This window comes from Narcine bancroftii, chromosome 3 (genome assembly GCF_036971445.1).
Source record: "Narcine bancroftii isolate sNarBan1 chromosome 3, sNarBan1.hap1, whole genome shotgun sequence".
Classification (NCBI taxonomy): domain Eukaryota; kingdom Metazoa; phylum Chordata; class Chondrichthyes; order Torpediniformes; family Narcinidae; genus Narcine; species Narcine bancroftii.
Window position 1 is genome coordinate 198,999,888 of NC_091471.1, and position 24,865 is coordinate 199,024,752.

General features: G+C 39.6%; 1 protein-coding gene across 6 annotated transcripts in view; it reads right to left on the reverse strand.

The window, feature by feature from the left end:
• fstl5 (follistatin-like 5) overlaps window positions 1-24,865 on the reverse strand; it is an 810,780-nt gene that overhangs the window by 157,480 nt on the left and 628,435 nt on the right. For all 6 annotated transcript variants that reach the window (XM_069926256.1, XM_069926258.1, XM_069926260.1 and 3 more), the window contains 2 exons: window positions 22,832-22,998; window positions 6,008-6,128 (listed from right to left, as the gene is read on the reverse strand). In XM_069926256.1, coding sequence (XP_069782357.1) covers window positions 6,008-6,128; window positions 22,832-22,998 — 288 coding nt within the window. The remainder of the gene's footprint in view (window positions 1-6,007; window positions 6,129-22,831; window positions 22,999-24,865) is intronic.

A 24,865-nucleotide genomic window follows, 5' to 3' on the forward strand; every position in this document is an offset into this window, starting at 1 on the left:
CACACTACCACAGAGTGGTGAACATAAATACCTCTTGTTTTCACTGTGAGTGGTACGTTTACAACATTAATGCATCATAAATTCACAAATTATTCTTGTCTATGACCAGTAATGATGAAGGATTCAAGACCAGTTACGGCAGGTGTGGAATAAAAACACAAAGCTGGAGAAACTCAGCAGATTAGACAGTGTACATTATATAGAAAAGATACATAACTAATGTTTTGGGCTTAAGCCCTTCATCAAGGTATGAGGAAAATATAGACAGGCACCCGAAAAAAAAATGAAGAATGGGATGGGGGAGGAACGCAGCCTCACAGACAGGAAGTAATAGGTGGATGAGGGAGGGAAGGCACACCAGGAAACAGGAGGGAAGGAGAATGGAGAGGGGGGGGTGGAGAGCTGGAGGAGAGAAGACAGAGGGATGGAGAAGAGAGGGAGAATGGGGAGTGGGACAGCAGAAACCAGAGATGTCAATGTTAATGCCATCCAGTTGGAGAATGTCCAGATGGGATAGCAGATTTGTGGGTGACCTTGATTGACAGTAAATGAGACCATGGACAGGCAGTTAGCAGAACTTGAGAAGTTGATGTTTAGTTGAAACCGGAGATGTCGAAGCATGAAATGTTGATTGCTTTTTGCTTTCAATGGATGCTGTATGCCCTACTGAGTTTCTCCAGCAACTTTGAGTATTGCACTAGACTCCATCCTCTGGAGATTTCTTATTTACCTGTATTCAGTGCTTTATTTCACTATGAACAGAACAGAAACTGCAACAGGAGTGTGATAATGACTTCAAATTCAAGCTAGGTATATTGTGTATTCTTGTCACTCCACACTATCGTTGGCCAATTGTACTCTGAATATCAACTTGGTAATTGCCATGCAGATTGCTTCTGAAATGTGACCTTTATCAAAAGTGCAGTGACAAAGTCTTATTCTTAAGGACAATATTGTGGGCAGAGCCTCTACTATCAAAACTTATGGCACCGAGATTATCAACACCCTTGGATTTTTTTTCTGTCTGAAGATATGTCAGAAATATCGTGGATGATATTTAGCTTCAAAATACAATGTTACTTCCTGTATTTACTGACAGTTACAGCACAAGAGGGGAATACAATCTACTAACTGAGACTTAAGAGTGTTATCAATTGTATTCAAGCTGCATTTTAAATTGCTTTGAATAATGTTAGCTCAATAATATTGAAAGGGTTTTATTTTAAATTGCACTGTGGATAGAATATGAGATGACTGTTATTGAAACATGTAGCTCAATGCTTCCTTTCCAGGATTTCTTATAATGCATTCAATTTCAGGCAATCTAATGTGCCTCTCTTATCGGACAAAAACTGATGGATGCAATAGCATCTGAAAGGAGATCAAGGCTCCTTATTTTATCAGTCAAGTTCCTTTGTATTTTTTGAACACATTTGTAATATTGCCCCTTGATCTCCTCTGGGAGTATCTCTATCCCTTTAATGTTACAGAACTACTTTAAAACCATGACTCAATTTGCAGCAAGGTACCACTCTCACCCCCACATTAGAAAGTCAGGTCCTGAGGTGTTGTTTCAAAGGCTTGAGTGCAAACTTTGACTGGTATCCCAGTGGAGTACTAAAGTGAGCAATGTGCCATGTGATTATTTGCCATCTTTCAAATCTATCTTGAAATGTCAATTCCTTCTGTTCTTTCAGGTGGTCTCCACAGCATTATCTCAAAGAAGTGGGGAGATGCATTCCTTGCTGACTTGCCCAATATTTATCACCTAAAAACATTCTAAAACTGATTATATGGCAGTTATTACCTTACTTCTGCAGACTTCCATTTCTTATTCTACAAATGTGAGTTCATTTCGTTTGTAAGGAGGTTATGAAATGTGCTACAATGAGAAGTTTGTGGCTTTGTTACGTATCCACCAGCCAACTGAGACCCATTGTTCCTACTGTGTGGCAACGTCGGGCATTTGATGCCATACACACTTTGGCTCATCCTTCGATTAGGATGACAACAAGGCATGTGGCGGATAAATTTGTGTGGCACGGTCTGCGCAAGCAAATCGACGTTTGGACAAGGACATGCATCCAGTGCCAGACCTCAAAGCTTCAGCACCACACCAAAGCCACACTACAGACTTTTGCACCCATGCAGGGCAGGATCAATCACATTCAGGTGGATATCGTCAGCCCATTACCTCTGCCAAGGGCACTACTCAGCTCTTCACGGTGGTAGTTTCACAAAGTGGCAAGAGGTTGTCACGCTCTCCAACACTTCTGCCTTAACTTATGCGAGAGCCCTCATCACCAATTGGATAGCATATTTTGATCTACTCATGCATACCTCCTCTAACAGAGGAGCTCAGTTTATGATAGGGTTATGGTACGCAATCACACAATTGCTGGGCACATAGCTCAATTGGTCAAAAGCTTATCATCCCCAGGCCAATATTTTCACCATCATATGAAAACTGCTCTCTTGGCAAGTCTAAAGGGACCAGGTTGGATAGATGAACTGCCTTGTGTACTTTTAGGCATCTGTATTTCACTGAAGGAGGATCTGGCTACATCCTCCACAGAAATGGGGTATGGAGCCCTCCTAACAGTCCCAGGAGATTTCATTCCATCAGCATGTGGGTTGCAGGAATCTCTCACTTCAGTACTCATGCATCTGAGGGAGAAGGTGGGTACATTGGCACTTATCCCAACCACCTGACATGGGTCTCCGACTTCATACATTCTGCCTAAACTCAAGGACTGCTTTTATGCATTCCTGTGCAGGGATTCCCTCAGGACGCTGTGGCAATGGCCATATGAAGGTCCTTTCAAGGTGCTATGGAATGACGGCTCCACGTTTGTTATAGACATTGGTGGCAGGCAAGAAGTGTTTTTGATAGATCGCCTCAAGTTGGCATATCTGGACCTAGGGGGTGTCCACCAGTCAATGCTACTCATGGTAATAGGATTGGGGTGTCAACCTCTCACTCCGATTCCTTGAGGGGGGCCTCATGGTGGACCGTGCCGCTACTTACATCACCGGAGCTTTGGAGTCCCTTACTAATCACAGAGCACTGATGTCATAGGGACTACTTAAAGTGGTATGTGAGTGGGAAAAAAACCACTGACAAAGTGAGTGATCACAGACATAGGTTAAAGTTGAATGGGAGAGATTTAAGAAGGACCTGAGGAGAAACCTTTTCACTCAGAGGGCAGTCTATCTATATCTGAAAGAAGATGCCAGAGGAAACTGTAGAAGTGCACACAATTATGACATTCAGAGGACCTTTTGGACAGATATATAGATAGGAACAGTTTAGAAGGATATAAACCAAAAGCAAGCAAATGGGACTAGCTCAGAATGCCATGAATAAATTGGGGTAAAGGGCCTGATCTGTACTCCATAAGTTTATGAATCCATGACCTGAAATATACACCACATTCTGTACAGTCCCCCACAACATCCCATACAGTTGTAACATGACAGAGTCCTGGTACCCTGAATGATAAAGCCAAGTATGCCAAATGGCTTCTTCACATAGAAACATAGAAACATAGAAGATAGGAGCAGGAGTAGGTCATTCGACCCTTCGAGCCTGCTCCGCCATTCAACGAGACATTGGCTGATCTTAAAGTTCAGTACCCCGTCACTGCACTGACTACCAGTAAAGCTAATTTTAAGGAACCATATACCTTATTTTTGTAAGATTTTTATAAACCTGGCAAAGAAAAAGACAAAATAAAATGCACAGTACTGCAATTAAATGTATAAACTCTGGTGGAAATGAAAAGTAAAACTGGAAAAACACTAATAATAGTTCTAATAAAAAGAAAGATAAATACTTTGATGGTGATCTGTGCCTGTGAAGAAAATATAACTAGCTTCTACTGTAACACAAAATCAATTTCTTAGTCTTGGACCCAAGTCATCAATAAATAAAAAAATCCTTTTAAAAAATTGCATTAACCTAAAATTATTAAATTGTGAAAAATATCTAAAAACATGGAAAGTGCATAAGCCATTCTATGGAAATCGTGATGGGGACTTTGAAGCATCATTTCAGTTTGGTTCTTTAGTTATGGTATTCAATCACTTTGAAGATGTATTGCTGTAGGTCATTACACGATTTAAATAACTTGTTCATGCCAGAAATATAGTGTGGTGAGGCAAACTTAAACAAGAGAACTTCATCTCTAACTCAGCTGTGGTTCTGTTTTGTTCTTTTAATAGAAGTACATGAATTTTTTAATTCCATTAATATTTTTCACACTATAAATTTAATACCATTTAGACATGCAACACAGTAACAGTCCCTTCCGACCCACAAGCCTACGCTGCCCAATTACTCCCAATTGACCTACAGCCCCTGTATGTTTTTGAACTGTGGGAGAAAAGAGGAGCACCAAAGGAAACTCACGCAGACATGGGGAGAATGTAAAAATTCTTTACAGACAGTTCCTGATTTGAACCCAGGTCTCTGGCGCTGTACTGCTATGCTAACCATACCTTTCATTTTATGATGAGTGTAATTGCTTATTTAAATACATATCTCATCTATTGATTTAGCTTAACTGCTCCAATATATGATGATATTGACCTCCAGTTACTGGCCATACCATGTAGCTTTGAAATATTTGTTTGTTCCTTTGAAATCATTTGAATTCTTTTGCCAAAATGATTTGGAATGATCTGATTGAAAATATGGTGAAATAATGATTCTGATATAATTCTTTTTTATAAATAAAATGTAACTGAAGTTCAAATAAAATATGAATAAGTCTAGTTGAGATTATTCATAATGAAAACAGATTTAAAATTATATTAAAGAAAAATGTACAAAATAACAACTCCAATATAATTGAAATGAGGATTCCATATCAGCTCACAGAACGTGAATTACAACTCAAAAATCTCATTTCTTTATTAATAAAACTAGATTTCAATATCAATGTCATCTTCAAGAAAAGGCCTTTGCTTCAAGATTCAATTTGTTAAATTATTCAGATATCAAGATGGTGAAAGAGCTCTGGCATGGTCAATTGGAGACAGTAATAAAACTTTACATTTAACTGCATTCAGCTGTGAAATATATTCAGTGATATCAATGAAATGCCTATTGCTAATATAGGAGACAAGCTTTTTAATGCACAAATTACACTTCTTAATTGAAATATTTTGCGCATAACAATGCTTAACTGTTTAATTCGAGATGTTTGCATCTCAGAACATCAAATAGATTCAATTGAACGCAACCATTTCGGGCATTCAGATGCCCGTTGATGTTCTTCCACCTTCTGCCCTTGATAGACACCAGTACATCTAACAGCAAGGGAAGAAGCTCCAAACAAGCTGTGGTTGTCAAGCAATCCTCCATTACTGTTTATCAGTTGAAGAAAACCAGATGATGGATGATCTCCAAATACAAGTTATGTGCTAGGTCAAGACTAAGAATGATCCCAAGTGAGTCTAAGATTTATTTTGTGGGTTTCACTAAACAAATAAGTTCAACATGCTTGTGAAGCTTTATATGATACGTTTTATGAAGTCTTTAAATTACACTGTGCAAGCCTTATTGAAATGGATGGAGTACAGGCCTGAACTAATATGTTCTGAGATGCATGGATATACATATTTAAGCAAACTTCTATGGGAGTTGCTCACCCATTTACTGATCTGGAATAAAATTGCAAAGAATGAGTTTAGGCATTTGGAAGTGTGCTTTGTGACGTTAATATGTTTTTCCCTGGTGGGACTTTGTGGCACAAGGCTAAAAAAATAAATAAATTGTGCATCCACTTTTGACCACTCACTTGGTAACTTCCAAAAATAGTTTAAACCAATCAGGATGCATTAAGTGCATCCCATTACTAAACCTCATAGCCTTATTTCATAGCTTGCTCCCAGTTCCATCTTAAGTCTCAACCATACCAAGCAAAACAACTAGAGGGACGTGCAAAAATTTAAGGTTGTATAATATCACGAGAAATGAGGTAGATTTTAAAAATGTACCTACCATTCACTTGCAGTATATGAGTCTGGTAGAGCTTTTCATAGCCATCTGCATGACAGCTATAGTTTCCCATATGAGTTGTTGTTGCCTTGGTTATATACAATGAGCCATCATCTCCAAAATCCTAGGGGTATAAAATCAGTTTTAGTGGAAATTATTTAAAAAAAAATGCAAATTACATTTTGCTCTCAATAAAACATGTTTGGAAATCTAAACAAGTCCTAGAAAAAATCCTCCATCATTCAATGTGATGAAGCTGAAAAAAAATGCACAAACCTATTAAGCATGCAAATTACTGCTAAACAGCAAATTGCAGGCAATTACCTTCTTCATAATATAATGGCTAAAGCATATTGAAAAGTTTTGAATAAAAAAGGTCAACCATGCCTTGTCTTTATAGCTGTCAGAAATGTGGCTGCTATGAGACTAGCGATAATTTCCATTTCAATTTCAAGTGACAAACAGGAGCAGGGAATTTTTAATGCTCACCATGGTAAACATACATCACAAGATGAGACACAGAGAATGGAAAGAAAGGAATTTAAATTACTTGACAGCAAATCATTCATGTAAAGAATATTTTATTTATCTTGATTTGATTGTTTTCACTTGGACTATTGAAAGCAGAAATATAAATATTATTATTTTTTAAATAAAAATGATGAATTATTTGTAACCACCTCTCATATTGTAATTGACATGATCCAAGAAAGAATCTATCTTCCCCTTTGCTCATTCATTTACTTCTAATTACAATCTTTCTGAGAAATAACTGCAATTAATAAGCCTTCATCGCCTTTTTGGACCAACACAGTTGGTATGGGTTGATCTCCACCCTATTGCTTACATTCCATTTGTTCATTCCACCCTTTTACAAGACCTCCGAGTTCTAATTTTTCTTAGTTCTTCCAACCTGGAACATTGACTTTCTCCCTTCAACAGTGGTCTCTGACGTGACGAATATCCTCGGCATTTTCTGTTTCAAATTGCTTTTCAGTAAAATGAATTCCATTTTATTTAAAACAAACATCTAAACAAAAACTAAATTTCTCATGGAATGTAAATTCTGCCAATATGTACAAACTGCCAATAATTTTGTGGGTGAGATCAAACTTGATCACTGTTTTCAAACTTGCTGCCAAATTCTGCCAGTCCACTTCTATAAAACAGAAGCAATGGTAGAGTGGAGGATCATTGGTCTATACATCAATCCTGTGGATCAACATTAAAAATATGGAGCTGGATTCCATACAATGGTGTTATTTTGATGCACTGAGTCTCAGTCCCTAGGTTCTGGACTAAGACCCTGTTTATCCAAGGCTTAGTCCTTGTTATGAGCCCAGAGGACCCCCAAATACAGCAGCGATAGAAATTTACCAAGGCAAATGGTTACTTAATCAAAAGTTGCTTTTAATTATCTTTTAACATGAAAACAGGATCAAACATTAACTTATTACTATTAACAACTTAACCCTCTTCTAATTCTAATCACACATGTAGGTAATGAGTGTGTAAGTTCAGAAAAGTTCTTTGATTCATTGTCTAATCTCACTTCTTACTTCTCCAAGTTCACTCGTATCAGGCAATTCTTATACTGTGCACATAATTTAACATTTATAAAGTTCAACAGGCTTTGGTGCTTGAAAGGTAAATGGTTAGAGCTCAAGAAGATTCTTGTCAGTTTTCAGAGAGAGATTTGTTGTTTGTTGGACACAACTGATTCCTTCAGATCAGCCACGTCAGTGTCTTGCCAAAGAAACTTGCCCCATCAGGGTTTTCCAGATGTTAACCTCTTTCTTTCAGGTCACCACAGAGTTCCTTTTCTGTTTCTCTTATTTCAAGTGAAACATTATACAGCCAGTCCTCTCCTCTTGAATGAACCACAAGGGCTTTGAACTAAGTACTCACAACCCATCTTCCAAATGGGGTTTTTCCACAAGCTTGCCAGCTTGTCCTGTTCCAGTCCCAGCTGTTACTGCTGAACTGTAGAACTGAGTTCTCTCTCTCTCTCTGAGAAAAAAAGTACACGACCCTCTTAGAACAGCCAACTGCAGTCAGACTGCAGCTCTGGACCTAATCTTCTGAGTTCATCTGTTGCTTTCCAAAATAATAATCCATTACTCCACAGCATGTCTGATTAGCACCTACTTTTGAAGTTCTTATAGGCATTCTTCAAAGTTTTTTCAAAGGCACTCAGAGCCTGGACTTGAGCTGAGCTCTGGCATTTTAAATGAGATCTGTTTTGAAGTGTTTGTATCTGCGTGTGACCTATCTAAAAAACCTGCCACAATTGATCTCCTTTAAAACATATCTATATACAATATAAAATATAACATAATCTGTCACATCCTGTAGCAAGGAACTGAGTATGATTACAAAAGGAATAGAGTTGCACAGTGCCAGCAATAATTTGATGATAGTGCAGAGAATTATGGGGATAGAATCCAGTTGCAAATAGTACAGGTGCTTAATCTTTTATCCAAAATCCTTGGGATGACACATCTTTTGGATTTCATAATTTTTTGGATAACTGAATAATATTAAAACGGGGTTATTTTTAAGTAATTACTGGGGGAGGGGGGAGTCGCAGCATCGTTGGAATGTAAACGAAGTGAGAAAAAGATAGAAAGCTCTTTCCCTGCTTGCCCGCCAAAGCCATACTGCTGCTCTCTCACGACTTGCCTGCCCGAGTTATGCTGCTGCTCTCTCTCCGCTAAACCACCTGAGTTGCGCTGCCACTCTCTCCCTGTTTTCCAAGCAGAGCTGCATTGCTGCTCTCTCCCCCAAGCCACTCCCTCAGTCAAATGACCTTTCAGCGAGGTTACTGAAATCCTGCTGAAGGGCAATCCCTGCATTTTTAAGTAAAACATACAGTAAAACTTCATGCTTAAACTGGCTCAAACCAAGGTAAATATCTAAAAATATACTGTACACGCAGTAAAAAAATGTTCCGTTGTTGGAGGTTTTCGGTTTTCAGAATTTCAGATAAAAGATTATGTAGGTGACAGAAAAAAATATAAGAGTAGAAGGTAAATTTCATCAATATGATGTTGGTCATAAAGTATTCATTATTGAGGTTTAGATAGTAGACTTGTTCCCTGATGATTTTGATCAGATACAGCCTTTGATGACAATCTTTTTCTCCACCATACGTCCTCTCCTCCAGAATCATTGTACCCTCTACTATTCTCCTCACCAAGCTCCATTTCAAAAGAAAATGGCTACCAATTCATTGTTTTGTCCAGAAGCTTTAAAGTCAATTGAAATTCCTTCCACAACACTTCCTGCAGACAATGGCAACTTTAAAGCTGATTGACTAGGGCTATCTTCTGATAGTCTGCCAGGAGTCACTCCCATTCTTACCAGTATGTGTGGGTTTTTGTTATGCAAAGACAAATAAATGATCATAGTTGTCAATTTGTTCATCTTCTGTTCAGCCTCCACTGATTCAGCTGGGACCTCCCCTGTCATCAATGATCAATCTCCACTCCCAACAATCTTCACTACCAGACCTTTAAATCTGAAAAATGGCGGTGCTGGCTCGACGGGCCAATTGGCCTACTCCAGCGCCTACAGTCTATTGTCTAAATGGACCCCTCACTGTTTCAACAGTACCTTTCTCTCTCCCCTTCACTTTGTCTTTGTAACACTATACACTGCACAATTTGACTTGCTGTAACTCTATACTCAGCACGTTTTATTATTTTGATACCTGCTGTTCTTAGTATAGGTTGACTTGCCTGGGGAGAATGCAAAACAAAGCTTTTTTCTGTATTTGTCAATAAACAATTGAATAAGCACACAGGGATGCTTTGTTCCTGCACACTCTGCCACTTCTTTTTGGAGAGTTACTTCCATCCCAATTATGGTCCTTGCAATGCATTTTCCAGAATTATCATGAATTAGCAGAGTATCGCCCAGTAGAACTCACATCTACTGGAAAGAAATGCTTTGAGAGGTTGATCATGGACAGAATTAACTTGGACCCATTGCAATTTTCCTATTGCCACAATCGTTCCATAGCAAATGAAATCTCGCTGGCTCTCCATTCAGCCTGGACAACAGCAATGCCTACATCAGGTTGCTTTTCATTGATTACTGTATTTACTTGCATAATTTGGGTCATCAATCTTTACACGGATACTGCTTTTGATAGGGGTAAGTACCTGCGTCATTCAAGGTGTCAGATCTCAGGTGGGTGGGAGGGTGGCCTGGATTGGATGGTAAGTCCTCAATGGGTGCGTTCAAAGCTTGGATGGGTACCAGCCAAGGTGAGGAACTGCACTCAGTGCATCAGATGCTCCAATGGGCGGGCAGCTGGGTTATCAGAAGCACTGGTGGGCAGGTAGAAGGGGTGAGAATTCAAGGTTGGGGCATCAGGAGCTGTCATGGGTTGGGGCCAGGGCATAGGGAGCTCCGGTGGGTAGGCAGACGGGGTGAGCGCATGCGGTCAGGGTGTCGGGAACTTGGATAGGCAGGCAGCCAAGGTGAGGGTTTGTCGGAAGGTTGGGAGCTTGGATGAGCAGGCAACCTAGGCAAGGGATTGTGGTCAGGGAGTTGAGAGCTTGGTATATTTACAATATGTGGGAAAATATGTGATTTTTGAGCCAAAATAGGGGAGGATTGACTTTTACATGGGATTGACTATTACACGAGTATATATGGTCAAGCACAGCTTTCAATATCATCCTACCATCAGAACAGGTTAGCAAGCTTCAAAACTGTGCCTCTGTACTTTGCTCTGCCCCAGATCCTTGACTTCCTCATCGGAAGACCACTGCAAGTGCGGATCAGTAACAACATCTCCTCCTCACTGACAATCAATGCAGGCGTACCTCAAGGATGCATGCTTAGTCTACTGCTCTACTCACTCTACACCCTTGACTGTGTAGCTAGGCACAATTCCAATGCTAGTTACAAATTTGTTGATGACACCACAGTAGTGAACAGAATCACATATGGCAATGAGGAAGTCTGCAGGACAACAACATCCTTGCACTCACCATCAATAAAACTAAGGAATTGATTGTGGATTTCAGGAAGGGAAACCAATGGAACACTATCCAGTCCTCATCGAGGGGTTAGCAGGGGAAAGGTTAAGCAACTTCAAATTTACCAGCTTTCTATTCTTGTTTTCTTACTTTTTAAAAACTTTCTTTTCTATGCTTTTTCTTATTTTCATTTATTTTCTTTGGGTTTTGTTTAGGGGGAAGGGTATTGGGGTTTTATACCATCATGTATAATGGATTTGATACTAATATTTGATGACTCTATTTTGTATCTGCCATGATTACATGAATGGAAAAAGAATAACATTTTCAAAAAAAACCTTCAAATTCCTGGGTGTCAATATCTTTGAAGATCGATTCTGGGTCCAAGACATAGATGTAATTATGAAAAAGACATGCTAGTGGATCTTTTTCATTAAGAGTTTGAGGAGATTTGGTATGTCACCAAAAATTCAAATTTCATTGTTGAGGTTTAGATAGTAGACTTGTTCCCTGATGATTTTGATCAGCTACAGCCTTTGATGACAATCTTTTTCTCCACCATACGTCCTCTCCTCCAGAATCATTGTACCCTCTACTATTCTGACTGGTTGCATCACTGCTTTGTCTGGACATGCCAATGCCTGGGACAGGAAGAGGTGACAGAGAGTTGTGTAAATTTGGTCAGGTCCATCATGGGCATTAGTGTTCACTCATTTAAGGATATCTTTAAGAGGTGGTGCCTCAAGAAAGCAGCTTGTATCATCAAGGGTCCTCACCAGTCAGGTAATGGGCTTTTCTCATTGCTGTCATCAGGAAGAAGATACAGGTGCCCAAAGATGTACACTCAATGATACAAAAACAACTTCTTCCCCTCTGCCATCAGATTTCTAAATGGACATTAAACCACAATACTGCTACCCAAAACAACAAATTTTATGACACGTTTTTCTGATCTCTTTGTTTAATATTAAAATGAAGACATTTGATACACAGTTATAAGGTAAATGCTCCATTATTGTCATGTAATACTGCATTTAGAATGTAACATACTTGAAATTCTTTAACTTTTGTCTACTGTAAGGCAGACAGTCGCCACTTTGTCCAATGCCCCTCCTAGCACCTGGTGCTCCTAGATGGTCTCCCCTCAAGTACTGACCAGTCCTGTGCCTGCTTAGCTTCCTAGATCAGACAATCCCAGGTGAATTCAGGCTATTAGTTGCTGATAAAGCATACAGTAATTTTTTCCACTATCACGACTAATTGTTTCCTGGTCGACTGATGAAAGAAACTTGACAGGCTTTTGGAGATCTGTGTAATGCATCCTGCGGCACTGTGAGGTACTTGTAGAGAGCACAAATTCACCAGAGCAGCAGCAGAATGCGAACAAGGGAATATGCAAAAATGATAATTATTCCTGCAAATCTCCAAATTTTTTTCTAGATAACGTTGCAATAATCTGACAGTTTACATATTGATAGGAATGTAGTATTTATTTAAGTATAATTGTTATCTTGATAACTAATTTGAAAGATGCTAAATGCAGCCTCACCACCATATTTATTTTAAGTATTCAATTTATCCATATTATTATCTCGGGATCGGTATTACCAGGATGAATCTTGTTGATTGGAGTTAGTGATTCCAATTAAAATCACAAATTTATGTTGTATAAACCTCGGTATATCACTAAATTCCTCATGTAGCTTTTAACTTTAAATGGAGAGCACCAAGATAGACTGAGTAACAGCTCTGTTATCACTATGCTCATTGCTGGACTTGGTTGGGGAATCCCCATGATGCCACATCAATTGGCTACAGTGTAAATTCAGAGTTCCCATTCAATTGTCTGGGATTTCAAGATTGGCCATTGGGAGGAAATTCAAAAAGGTTGTACTCTGGCCATTCTCTCTTCCCACCCCTTCAATTGGGCAGAAGGTACGTGCTTGTAAACACAAACCTCCAGATTCAAGAAACAGTTTCTTTCCTACAGTTTTCAACAGGTAAAGGGATCTCAGACTGGAAAAAAAATAGATGAACTTAACATTCTTTTATTTAAACCAGTGGTTGTCAACCTTTTTCTTTCCACTCACATACCACTTTACGTATTCCCTATGCCTTTGGTGCTCTGTGATTAGTAAGGGATTGCTTAAGGTGGTATGTGGGTAGAAAGAAAAAGTTTGACGACCACTGTTTTAATTGCACCTAATTGACTTGTTATGTGCAGGGTTTCATAACTCCAAAGGAAATGGGCCAATGACAATTTTTCTCAAGCACAATATTTCAGTAACAATTGAGCAGTGATTCTCAATCTTCCCTTCCCACTCACAATCACCTTGCAGTCTCCTGAATGCAGAGTAAGCTTGATGACAAGTGGCAGACAGAAGCTCCCATGATGAGTAATATGATTTATGCTATGTTGCTAGACTGACAATTATTTTCCAGGAAATAGACCTATATTCCCTTCTGCTTTTCAAAATGGCATCATAGGACCTTATACTTCAGTGAGTTTCAAAATATTGGCTGAATATTTCATTCAAAAGAGATTATGGACACAAACAGCAGAATTCATTGGCACAGAAAATAAAAGTTTTTGATTCTTCCTATTCCTGCTCATGAAATTAAATATGTTCCTAGATTGATATCTGAATTCAAAACAATTGATTAAAAAAGGTCCATATTTAGTTGCACCATCATTACATGATTTAAAAAAGTTTATTTATTTTAACTTAAACAAGTTAAAAAAAAGTTTGTTTTTGGAAACACTGAAAATTCTTGAGGCATTTTATCAACAAAATATACCAATTGAAGTCTAGCAACATATTGCCACTTTGTAACTCTTATTTTTAAGTTCAACTAAATTATATTCAGGGATCTTTGTTATAGTACTGTAGCTGCAAAATGTATGGGTTGGCACAGTTAACGTAGTGGTTAGTGCAACATGATTATAGTACCAGTGGCCTAGGTTCAAATCCAGTGCTGTCTGAAAGGCATTTCTCTGTTCTCCCTGTGTCTGTATGGGTTTCCCCCGGTATCCACTCATGTTCCAAAGATATTTGGCCGAGCAGGTTAATTGATGAAAATTGATTGGCGTGGGCTCATGGGCTGGGAGGGCCTCTTACTTTACAGAATTTCTAAATGTAAAGAAAATTTTAAAAATAAATGTGCTAAGTGTAGTGATGTCTTGATGCTACTGGCTGTTGTATTCTGAGGGTCATGGTGATCTCTTTGCAAGCCTGCTTGCAACAGCTGTGTAAGTGCTTTGATGCTGAGGAAGATCTCAGGTTATGTGGTGTGGGTCAACTGGGATGAGTACTCAGATCATGAAGGCTGCTAGCAGTAGGACAAACTTGCAACTTGATCTCCTTGACCACTTTTCTTTGGCCATGGAAGCATGAAGAACAGAGAAGAAAGGTGTCTTTCATCCTACCGAGCCGATCATCTCACCCATGGAAAGAATAATGCAATTCATGCTATCCCTCTGGTCCTTTCTTCTAACCCTGCCATGTTCTTCTTCAAAGCATTTTGTAATTCAGCTTTGCAAGTTACCACTGTCTTTAAGTCAGTGTATTCTAGATCATAAGTATCTACAGTATGTAAAAATATTATTTTTGTTTCCCCTCTGGATTAATGAGATCATTTAAACCTAAGTCCTGGTGGCTGAAGTGGTTTCTCCCTGTCAACTACAATCCAGACTTGAAACACACTTGAACGTTTCTCTTAAATTTTATTTTAACCTTCTGTGCATCCAAGGGGAATAACTCTACTTCTTTGGTCCTTCCGTGAATTCAACCTTGTGGAATTTGGTGCATGACATCATTCCTCAAGTGCTTTATGAACATGTGTTATAACTTGTTGGATTCTGTACTCATTCACTCAATATTAGTTCATCCTCTACCACAAACATGCAGGCGACCATCACTGGAACAAGTGAAATGCATAAAAACACAAAACTGAGGTGACAGCACCTCCCTAATTTATCTGTGAGCAGTTTGAAGTGCGAGTGTTCTGGCCGGCAGTTCTCACCCATAAAACTTTAAATTAGCCTCCCACATTCAAATTCCAGTTTAAGTTCAGCAGGTGCTAGCTGAGGGTGTCAGGCTATGGAAGAACTGTGATATGGAGACAGGAATGTCACCTCCAGAAAGTACATGGATTTCTCACACCTCTTATGGGCCGACTAGAAGAGTAGTAACTCCCAAATCCCTCAAGGAAACCCATCTAATAGCATCCTCTCCCTGTCCTCTGTTATCATTAATATCTCCCGGCGGCATTTCCTTCATCATTCATTCATCATGGTTCACAAACATAATGGTTATGTCCCAGCCTTGCTGTCTTGACCTGGAACATTTGACGATCAAGCATCATGGGTTTTATCTACTGAGGGAGCTCTCTGCCATAATCCTGCCCCAGGCTAACATCATGAGGGGCTGAGCACTTTAATCAGCAGGCCATGAGTCAGCACAGACTGATGCCTTTCCAATCACTGTAGGGGACTTCAAGCAGGCCAGCCTGAAAAAGTCTCTTACAAACTACTGCACAACCAGAGGCGCAAAGCTACTTGACCACTGTTACGACGCCATCAAGAATGCCTACCAAGCCATCCTATGCCTGTACTTCGGGAAACCTGGCTGCACTTTTACACTTGGCATACAAGCAGAGACTGAAGACTACAGCACCAGTTGTGAAGATGGTGAAAGTATGGCTGAGGGAGGGGGTGGAGCCACCTGCAGGACTGCTTTGAATTGGTGGACTGGACCATATTCAAGGATTCATCTTCAAACTTGAATGAATATGCCACAGCTATCACCGACTTTTCCAGGACCAGTGAGGATGAGTGTGCCCCCACACACACATACCACGGTTGCCCCAACCAAAAGCCATGGATGAACCAAACGATTTACAACCTGCTTCAGGCTAGGTCGATGGCATTTAGACTGGTGATCCAGATTTTATAGCAAGTCCAGGAATGACCTGCGGACGGCTATCCTAACAGCAAAGAGACAATTCTGAGTGAAGTTAGAAACAGATTCAGATACACGCCCACGAAAGCAGGCCATGTTGGCCATTACATCCTACAATGGGAAGCCTAACATCATAAATAGTTGGGATGATTCCCCCACAAGCCAAACACTTTTTATGCTCATTTTGTAAAGGATAATTCAATTGAACTAATGAGAATCCCTGAAGAAGCTGGCGACCCTGTAACATCTGTCTCAGAGGCCAATGTTGCACTGCAGAGCACACATCTACTGCTATGAAATACTTTGGGAAGTTGATCATGGGCGGAATTAACTCATATCTAAGAAAAAACTTGCCAACATCATTCCACAGCAGATACAATCTCACTGGCTCTCAGCTCAGCCCTGGATCACCAGGTCAACAGCAATATGTACGTACATCAGGCTGCTTTACTTCAATTACAGCTCAGTTTTCAACACCATCATCCCTTCAGTACTTGACAACAAGCTTCAAAACCTGGGCCTCTGCACGTCCCTCTGCAACTTGATCCTGGACTTCCTCAGTGGAAGACCATAGTAAGTTCAGATCTGTAACATTTCCTCCTCACTGACAATCAGCACGGGTACATATCAAAACATAGGCTTAGCCCACTGCTCTACTCTCTTCACCTTCATGAGTGTGTGGCTAGCCATAATTCAAATGCCATCTACAAATTTACTGATTGCACCATGGTTGTTGGCAGAATCATAGATGACAATGAGGAAGTGTATAGGGTGAAGATAGATCAGCTGGTTGAGTGGTGTCACAACATTCTTGCACACAACATTAGCAAAACTATGCAACTGATTGTAGACTTCAGTAAGGAGAAATCAGGAGAAAACGCACCAGTCCTCATCGAGGGGTCAGGAGGGGAGTAGGTAAAGAACTTCAAAAACCTGGCTATCAACATCTCTGAAGATCTATCCTGATGCTATCATGTTGAAACAATCATGAAGAAAGCTTGCCAGCAGCTATATTTCGTTATGAGTTTGAGAAGATTTGGTACGTCATCAAAGACTCTCACACATTTCTACAGGTGATTCATGGAGAGCATTCTGATGGTTGAATCACTGTCTGGTATGGAGAGGCCAATGCACAGGACAGGAAAAGGGTACAGAGAGTTGTAAACTCCCCCACTCGATTAACGACATCTTTAAGAGGTGGTGTCTCATGAAAACACCCTCTATAATCAAAGATCCTCCCTATCCATGCTTTTTCCTTATCTCACTAGCCCCTTTCAAATTGCAGCATCTGGGTAGCCTTCTTGAGACCCAGGTGCAATTACTAGGGCAAAAGTGCTGGAAGCACCTTTCAAATAGCAGTGGGATTGCCCCATAAATCACCAACCCAGTGATTTAATGGGGATCCTTCCCCCACAATGACGCTTCACACACTCACCAGAAGTACTGCTGGATGATCAGATACTGGCTGCCGGGTGACGCACGCATGCAAGTGCTGACATCACCAGAATAAGTGGGTCAGCCATTTTCATTTACAAATTGGCTGTGGACGAAATCTAGGTAAGTTTAACTGGGTTTCCTGACTACCTCTGAGGGAGTTCAGGGACCCAGTTAGACCCTTTCAAACTGTCACGAAACTGGAGTGCGAACCATGCAAATTGCCCAGTTAACCCCATTTTACACAGCAGTTTGAGGGGGCCTACTCTTACCATCAGGAAGGAGGTACAGGAGCCTTGAGACGAAAACACAACAATATGAACACAGCTTCTTTCCCAGCCACCTCCCCCCCCCCCCCCCCCACCACGCCACCATCAGATTTCTGAATGGAATGAACTTTTTTTCTCTCTTTTGCACTAATTAATTTATAGCAATTTTCTACTGGTAATGCACAATACTGCTGCCACAAAACAACAAATTTTGTGACACATTTATAACAATCAACCTGATAATGATTCTATTTCAAACATCTGACTGTTGCCTGGGGCTCTCCTATTGCTGAAATCTGCTCAACAGATAACCACCCTATAACTTTGGCCACATTACAACAAGAAAAACTCCAAAGTCCACTGGGATCTCCAGTAAATATTGGCACTTGTATGGCTTCTAATTAGCTATATGCTGCAGAAGGACAGTAAATATTGGGCCTGTTAATGATGCTTCCATTTCTTTGCATACATACAAACAGATAGAAGGATAGATAGGTAGATGGATAAATAGACAGAGAGAGAAGCAGATAGACAGACTGACAGATAAAAACACACCAAAAATGCTGGAGGAACTCAACCAGTTTTTTTAGCATCCATAAAAAGCAAAGATATATTGCCAACATTTCAGGCCTGAGCCCTCCTTCAAGGGATAAGCAGAATGAGCCAGAAGCAGGAAATCTCAGCATTCAGACAATCCTTGCTGGGGGAAGAATCCAGACCAACATAGGGTGTTCATTCGATATGATAAGGGGAGAGATAAGAATTTATCAAGTCTGTGCAAAAGGAGGGAAGGGAGAGATGGAGCTGGGAGAAGAAATAAGGGGGGAGGGGTTAACAAAAGGCAGAGAAGTCGCTATTAATGCCATCCAGTTGGAATTTGTCCAGTCAGATGATGACATGTTGTTCCCCCAATTTGCAGGCAGTCTCATTCTGGCAATGCATGAGACAATTGATAGACATGTCAGCAAAGGAATGGGATAGGGAATTTAAATGGGTGGTCACTGGCAGATCCACAATATTGCGGCGGACAGAGGCGATGTGTTCAACAAAGCGATCTCCCAATCTGCATCCTGGCCGTCCAAGGTAGAGGAGACCACAAAGGGAGAACTGGATATAATAGATGACCCTTGCAGACTCCAACCGGGTGACATTAATATCCTCCAACCTCCAAATAGCATTAATATCAACTTCTCTGGCTTTCCTTTAAATTCCTCCACCCCAAACCCTGCTTCCCCCATTGCCTTCCCCAGCTCTGCCTCTCCCTTCACTATCTCCTTTCATACATACTCTTACTTCTCCTCTAATCATATCCAATTCTCTCCTTTTGTTGGTCTGGATTCCTCCCTGATTGTTTAAATTCTGAGATTTCCTGTCTCAATAACATTATTCCCTTGGGGCTGGTGAAGAAACTACAAACTCTGGGCCTGGGTACACCCCTCTGCAACCTGACCCTTAATTTCCTCATCAGAAGACCATAGTCAATATGAATTGGAAACAAAATCTCCTCCTCACTGATTATCAACACAGGTCCACCCTGTGTGCTTAGCCCAAAGTTCCACTCATTATATACCCATGACTGTGTGGCCAGGCACAATTCCAATGCTGTCTACAAGTTGGCCGATGACACCACAGTTGTCAGCAGAATCGCAAAAGGCAATGAGGAAGTGTACAGGATGGAGATTGTTCAGCTTGTTGAATGGTGTAATGACAACAACCTTGTACTCAAGATTATCAAAATCAAGGAGATGATTGTGAACTTCAGGAGAAAGTCAGGGGAATACGATCCAGTACTCATCGAGGCCTCAGTAGTGGAGAGGATCAAGAAATTCAAATTTTGGCATTTGATCCTCCATGTTAATGCAATCACAAAGAAGGCTTGCCAGCGGCTATATTTTGTGAGGTGTCTGAGGAGATTTTGTATGTCACTGAAGACTCTCGTAAACTTCTACGGGTGTACTGTGGAGTGCATTCTGGCTGGTATGGAGGTGCCAACTCTAAGGATAAGAATAAACTCCAGATTGTTGTTAACTCAGCCTGCAACATCACAGGAACCAGACCAGTCCATCGAGGACATCTACATAAAGTGGTGTCTTAAAAAAAGCAGCCTCTATCCTCAAAGACCCCCACCACCCACGCCATGCATTCTTCACTCTGCTACCATCGGGGAAAAAGGTACAGGAGCCTAAAGACAAGCACTTAGCAGCACAAGGACAGCTCCTTCCCCGCTGCCATCAGTTTCCTGAATAATCAATGAACCAAAGACACTGCCTTAGTTTTTGTGCACTATTTTAAATTGTTTTTTTATATAATAATGTGGTAAGATGGTTATAATATGAATGTTTCCACTGTGATGCTACCACAAAACACCAAATTTCATAACTTGTTTATGACAATAAATTCTGATTCTGGCTCATTCTGCTAATTCCTGAAGAAGGGCTCAAGCTCGAAAGGTCAGCAATTTATCTTTGTTTTTAATGCTTCCTGAAAGGACCAGCTAAGGTCCTCCAGCATTTCAGTGTGTTTCTAATATAATCAAAGCCTCTGCAGTCTATTGTGTTTTGACAGTCAGATAAATGGCAGCTTTTTTAATAGATAGAAAATTGTTCTCCATTTTCAATTTTTTGTGAGCTTAAGTACATGTTTATGTTCCTGCACCTGTTCAAATTTCTATAATTTCTCTCTCCCTTTCTTCTAAAGGTGCATCAGTTTAGACCACTCTGCATTAAAATTTACTCACCAAACATCCTACCTATTTCACATGTTTGTCAATATCCTTCTGTAATTTTCGTTTTGCTGTTTATTCTTCCATGGCTGTGCAATTTTCTTCACAGTGCTCCAGAACTTTCAAACTGAGTGGTGCATCCAGGTCAAGATTTATATTGTTTAATATATAGATATAATTGGTGTGTCAAAGCCATGAATGGTCGATAACTTTGCAAATTTGATTGTTATTACATAATATCTGAAAACTGAGCAAGGCTCGAGCATATCTGACCAAGTTGTAAGAATCCAATATGTCAGATGTTCCTCTTGAAGATAACACAGAGGAAGTCACGAGAACACAGCATTCTGGGAATTGCTCACTAATTGTTAGATACATTTTGCAACCATAATTCTTTATAAAACAATCAAATAAAAACTTGCCAAATACATTGGCGAAATTTTCAATTTATTTAACTTGATGGGACTGAAATCACAAGATCACAAGACAAAGGAACAGAAGGCGGCCACTAGGCCCATCGAGTCTGTTCCATAAATCTACACTCAGCTACTCTACACTAGTTCCAATTTCCAGCCTTTTCCCTAAATCTCTTGATGCCCTCTCTAATGAGATACTTGTCTATTTCTTGTTTAAATATTCCCAGTGATCTGGCTTCCACTGCTGTGTGCGGCAGCGAGTTTCACAGATCCATGACCCACTGGCTAAAACATAGAAAAAAAAACATAGAAGATAGGAGCAGGAGTAGGTCATTCGACCCTTCGAGCCTGCTCCGCCATTCAACGAGATCATGGCTGATCTTAAAGTTCAGTACCCCGTACCCGCCTTCTCTCCATAACCTTTAATACCCTTATACTGAAGAAATATATCCAATTCCCTCTTAAATATATTTAATGAACCTGCCTCTACTGCCCTCTGTGGCAATGAATTCCACAGATTCACCACCCTCTGGGTAAAGAAATTCCTCCTCATCGCGGTCCTAAATGGTTTGCCTATTATCCTCAAACCATGGCCCCGGGTTCTGGATTTTCCCGTCATTGGAAACATCCCATCTGCATCCATTCTGTCCAGTCTTGCCAGAATTTTATATGTCTCTATGAGATCCCCTCTCAATCTTCTAAACTTCAGCGAGTAAAATCCCAATTTGCGCAATCTTTCCTCATAAGTCATTCCTGCCATTCCAGGTATCAGCCTGGTGAATCGCCTCTGCACTCCCGCAATTGCAAGAACATCCTTCCTTAGATAAGGTGACCAAAACTGCACACAATACTCCAGGTGGGGTCTCACCAAGGCCCTGTACAGCTGCAGTAAGTTATCCTTGTTCCTATACTCAAACCCTCTTGATATGAAGGCCAACATACCATTTGCCTTTTTAACCGCCTGCTGTACCTGCATGCTCACCTTCAGAGACTGGTGTACAAGTACCCCTAAGTCTCTCTGCACTTCTCCATCTCTTAATCTATTGCCATTCAAATAGTAATCTACCCTCCGGTTTGTATTACCAAAGTGGATAACCTCACATTTATCCACATTGTAGTGCATTTGCCATGTATCTGCCCAGTCCCTCAATTTATCCCAATCACACTGGAGCTTCCTGAACCCCTCTTCCATGCACACAACCCCTCCTAGCTTAGTGTCATCTGCAAATTTGGAGATATTACATCCAATCCCCTCATCCAGATCATTAATGTAAATTGTGAACAGCTGGGGTCCCAGTACAGATCCCTGTGGCACCCCACTAAAGAAGTTCTTCCTAATCTCTGTTTTATCTGGGTAACCTCTAATTTTTAGACTATGACCCCTTGTCTTCGATTCACCAACCAAGAGAAACATCTTACCCGCATTCACCCTATCTAAACCTTTCATAATACGAAATGACTCTATAAGACCTCCTCTCATTCTCCAATGAATACAACCCAAGAGCTGCCAAACACTCCTCATACGTTAGCCCTTGCATTCCAGGAATCATCCTAGTAAATCTCCTCTGCACCCTCTCCAACAACATCACATCCTTTCTAAGATAGGGGGCCCAAAATTGCACAGAGTACTCCAAATGAGGTCTTACCAGTGCCCTGTAGAGCCTCATCAACACCTCTTTACCCTTGTACACTATTCCTCTTGAAATAAAGCCAACATAGCATTCGTTTTCTTCACTACCAATTTTACCTGGTCATTCACTTTTAGGTTTCCCTGCACAAGGACACCCACGTCCCTTTGCAAGTGGCCTTTTGAAAGAACTGTTTTTCTGTGCTGCATCGCATAATTAGATCAACATCAACAAATCATCCAGTTATCAGGAATAAGCCAAAAGCATGTGTGTGTCAAACTGTCCAAATGGATGAAATGTTCCCTCTGGCCAGATAACTGTGATGGAAAGGACTGTCTAAATTACAATCAAAGTTCAAATTTTTACAAGCTAAATCAACATTTGCCCAATAAAATATATCACTTACATTGATATCTTCCAGATCCAAATTGTTGAGAATAATATTGTTGCGTTTCCAAATTATTGGTGGCCTGAGGATTCCCTGAATTGAACATATTAATACTGCGCTCTGACCCACTGTTGCCGTGGTGACACTCACTTTCTGTTCTTCTGCCAGACTCAACTGAACAACCTCTGGAAAAAAATGATATTATTTTTAAGTTAGTGAACATTTTTTGTTAATACAATGAAAAATGTTTCATTTAAGAGACTCCAAATGGCCTTCAAAGGACAATATACTTCAGCATTTATTTTTCATTGGGATAGACTAATATCATGCAATGGATAGCCTATTATTTCATAAATATATATTTGCAGAGAGCTGTAAAAGAAAGCAGAAATTAAACACAACATATATTTCCAAAACACGTTCAGAGTTGTTATTAATGTGAAATGCCTCCCAGAAGCAAAAAATAAAACTACAATTTCACTCTGAACACAGCATATTTCCAAAATAGTTTAATTGATATAATTCAGTAAAATATGATTTGACTCGTGCAACAGCAAAAATATATGAAATCAGAAATCAACAGATTTATCATTCTGGTGAAATTGTGATCAAGTCAAGTCGAGCTTATTATAATTTTATTGCACAAGACCAACCCATCAAAACAGCATTCTCCGGTCCTCGGTGCAAACAGACATAATATGCAAAATACAGACAAACAATACATATGCAGAGCAAGTATTCATATATACACATAAATAAATAAATATTGTTTCGGAAATATGAGAGTCTCGGATGAACTATTTAAAAAAATGATTTTAATTAGCTTATTTTATGCTGATGTGCACTGAACAAATATTTTGATGGAATGGTGCTGTTACTCATTCCTCCCAAGAAAACAATTATTTTTCCTATGTACTTTTATTCATTCTTACTTTTAGAGAATTATAGAAAATAAAAGCAAGCCATTTCACTCCTCAAGCCTGCCTGACATTCAATATGACCTGAGCTTATATTTTATCTTGATACTTCCATTGTGTTTCCCTACCTCTTGAAGGTTTTTCTTCCTCAAAATCTGTCTCATTTTGTTTTGAAAATTTTATTTTTCATTTGCATCAGTGACAAATACAACATACTTATCCGTAATCATACAGAATAATAAAACAATGCAAAAAGAATATATAATTTTATATTTTCTCCCCTCATATCCTCCCTACATAAAAAGTAGGAAAAAAGCCTACCTGAATTTATCATATATCATTCATTGATTAATTATTTTTTAATTTACAAATATAATCTTACATCTCTAATTTAACTAGGGTGAGTGGGAGTGGAAGCAGTGGATGCTGTAGATGAACTCTTCCCAATAAAATCCATGTAAGGTTTCCAATCTTATAAAATTTTTCTGGTTGATTCTGTAAATTATACATTATTTTCTCTAATGGTATACAATTTTGTAATTTCATTTGCCATCCATCCAACCCCACATTATTGTCCAATTTCAACATTAGAGCCATACATTTCTTTGCTACTGCTATTGCTACACTTAAGAACTTCCTCTGATAAATATCTAATTTCAAATCATCAATATCACCTAGCAAAAATATTTTTGGGTCTTTCAAAACTTGTATCTTCATAATTTGTCCCAGTAAAATACTCATAGTTTCCCATATTATTTCTACTTTTTCACACTGCCATACTCCATGTAAAAAGATTCCTACCTCTTTATTACATCTAAAACATTGATAAGAACAATTTGAATCAAGTCCATGTAATTTATCTGTCTCCTTCTTAAATATATTCAGCAACTTTACTTCCATTGCTATCTGGGCTGAGAATTTTTCAGGTATATTACCTTTGGAGTGAAGAGATTTCTCCTCTTCCTATTGGTTAATTATTCAAAATGTCTTGGCTGATACTGATTACTTAGCCTACATTATTAATTATTGGATTTTCTAAACATTGTCACATTGCTGTTCAAGGGAACTTGGTGTGTATAGTTGCCTGCTGTGCTTTCTACATTCAAAGTGTGACATGAAACACTGGGTGAGTATT